General features: G+C 64.9%; 2 protein-coding genes across 2 annotated transcripts in view; one reads left to right on the forward strand and one right to left on the reverse strand.

The window, feature by feature from the left end:
• EMIHUDRAFT_215961 (hypothetical protein) overlaps positions 1-539 on the reverse strand; it is a gene marked incomplete at both ends in the record, with an annotated part of 3,208 nt that extends 2,669 nt beyond the window's left edge. Inside the window, one exon of the mRNA XM_005762636.1 lies at positions 417-539. Within this exon, the coding sequence (XP_005762693.1) occupies positions 417-539 (123 nt within the window). The remainder of the gene's footprint in view (positions 1-416) is intronic.
• A 606-nt stretch (positions 540-1,145) lies between these two features.
• The window catches only part of EMIHUDRAFT_105330 (hypothetical protein), a gene marked incomplete at both ends in the record, with an annotated part of 1,754 nt that continues 917 nt past the window's right edge, over positions 1,146-1,982 (forward strand). The window contains one exon of the mRNA XM_005762637.1: positions 1,146-1,979. Within this exon, the coding sequence (XP_005762694.1) occupies positions 1,146-1,979 (834 nt within the window). The remainder of the gene's footprint in view (positions 1,980-1,982) is intronic.

Consider the following 1,982-nt stretch of genomic DNA (forward strand, 5'->3'; position numbering starts at 1 on the left):
AACGTTTAATGGCAGTTTTGAAGGAATGTTGAAACAAATCACCCTTGGGGCCCCGTTGTGGTCGGGGTGGGCCCCTACACAGGTGTGATGATGCCAGGAATCCCCAGGGGGAACATAATTTTCCCGGGTGGGGGGGGTCCAAGTTTTTCGTAGCAGGACAAAGGGTGTTTGGGTGTTTTTTTTTTGTGGAGGGCTTATTTTTTTTTGCAAGAAGGAGGTTTTGATGGGCAAGAGAGAGCATCAAAGAGAGAGAGAGAGAGAGAGAGAGAGAGAGAGAGAGAGAGGGGGGGGGGGGGGGTGACTACGAATCTACGATCCCGGTGTTGAACTTCGCGAAATTGAGATATTTCGGGCCTAATCCATCCAGCGCGCGAAGAGGCGCCTCCCTAGGGGGCTGTAAACCCGCTAAATCCCACTTGGAAGCTGTCTCCGGAGACCTGTCCGCCAAAGAGGGTATCCGATGAGCTGAGGAGATCCTCGGCTGTGCCTGTGGCTGGGCCCGTAGTGGCGAACGTGACGAACAGCAGCGAGACGATCATCCGGCGAGTCTGGTCCCTGGTACTTGCCCCGACGTTCTTCGTTCCAGATTCCGTGGTTTTTGCACGGTATTCGGATTTTCGCTATTTGGTCGTGTGGGTGTGAATCCCGGGATTAGTCAATGGTACCGCGTCGGCGACGCGGGCGCCTTGCGGGCAGAGCCCTTAGCCACCCTTTATCTTGCGCGGTCAAAATCCCTCTGCCCTGGTGCGTGGCAGCGTGCCGGCCTCCCTTCCCCAATTGGTGTTCTTTAGCTTCATCTGAAGCCGTCTGCTCCTGTCAACAGAGCCCACGAATTCTTGCAAGTAGAGCCATGCTGGGCGTCGTATATTTGTGCTCCCCTCCGTATCCCTCGCTCTCGGCCACTACTGTCCATCTAAGAGCAGGCCCTTGACTTCCTTCGAATTCTTGCACGCGCCGGGGCAGAGTCGACACAGACACAACTCGTGACGCGCGCCAGCGCCCTGAGCCTAAGCCGCAGCCGCAGCCCGCAGCCGCAGCCGCAGCCGCAGCCGCAGCCGCAGCCGCAGCCGCAGCCGCAGCCGCAGCCGCAGCCGCAGCCGCAGCCGCGGCCACCCAGCCCCCCCTTGGCTTGACCGACTGCGTCGATGGACCTCCTCCGCGCCCTCTTCGGCAGTCGCTGTAGTCTGTCTGAGCCGCTGACACTCTCGCCCGGCGACGATCCCCCTCCGCCGCTCCCTCCGCTGCTCACTCTCCCGGCCGACGCGCTCGTGCACCTGTGCACCAGCCTTTCCGTCGAGGACCTCTCCCGTCTCTCGCTCGTCATTGGTGGCCTTCCGGACGAGGTGTGGCGTCACTCGCTCAGAAGCTGGATCGCTCGCGTCGACAGGTTCGGCTGTGACAGCGGCGACGACCTCGAAGCGTGGCTTGAGGAGGCCGCTGCGGCCCTCGTCGTCTCGGGCGGTGCGGGCGACCGGCCGCTCCGCGCACTCGTCAACCGCCTCCGACCGCTGCTTTGCGCCGTGTGCGACGAGGGCGAGGCGAGCCAGGTCTTTTTTGCCGCGTCGCGCCAAGGCGCCTGCGAGCGGTGCGCGAGCGAGCGGCCTCTCGAGCTCGAGCGCTGGCGGCGAGCTCAGTGCGTGCGCGAGGCGCGGGCGCTCGCTCTCCAGGACGAGGCGTCGCGCGCCGAGCTCGAGGCGGCGCTGCGCGACGTGCTGCCGCTCCCCGCCGGCGGATCGCGGCTGCTCTTCTCCTCGGACCGGCACGGCGGGTCGGCGACGGCGCTGCTGCGCGCGGCGAGAGACGAGCCGTGCAGCGTCGTGCTCGTGACCGAGCGGCCTCGCGCCTCCTCCGCCGCCGCCGCGGAGCGGAGAGCATTTGGCGCCTTCGTCGCGACCGCCTGGCCGCGCGCCGCTGGCGAGGGGCGGCGCTGGTTTGGCGATGCACGCTGCTGCCTCTTTGGCATTGCGCCTCGCGTCGTCGTT

The sequence above is a fragment of the Emiliania huxleyi genome (genome assembly GCF_000372725.1).
Source record: "Emiliania huxleyi CCMP1516 unplaced genomic scaffold EMIHUscaffold_67, whole genome shotgun sequence".
NCBI lineage: Eukaryota > Haptophyta > Isochrysidales > Noelaerhabdaceae > Emiliania > Emiliania huxleyi.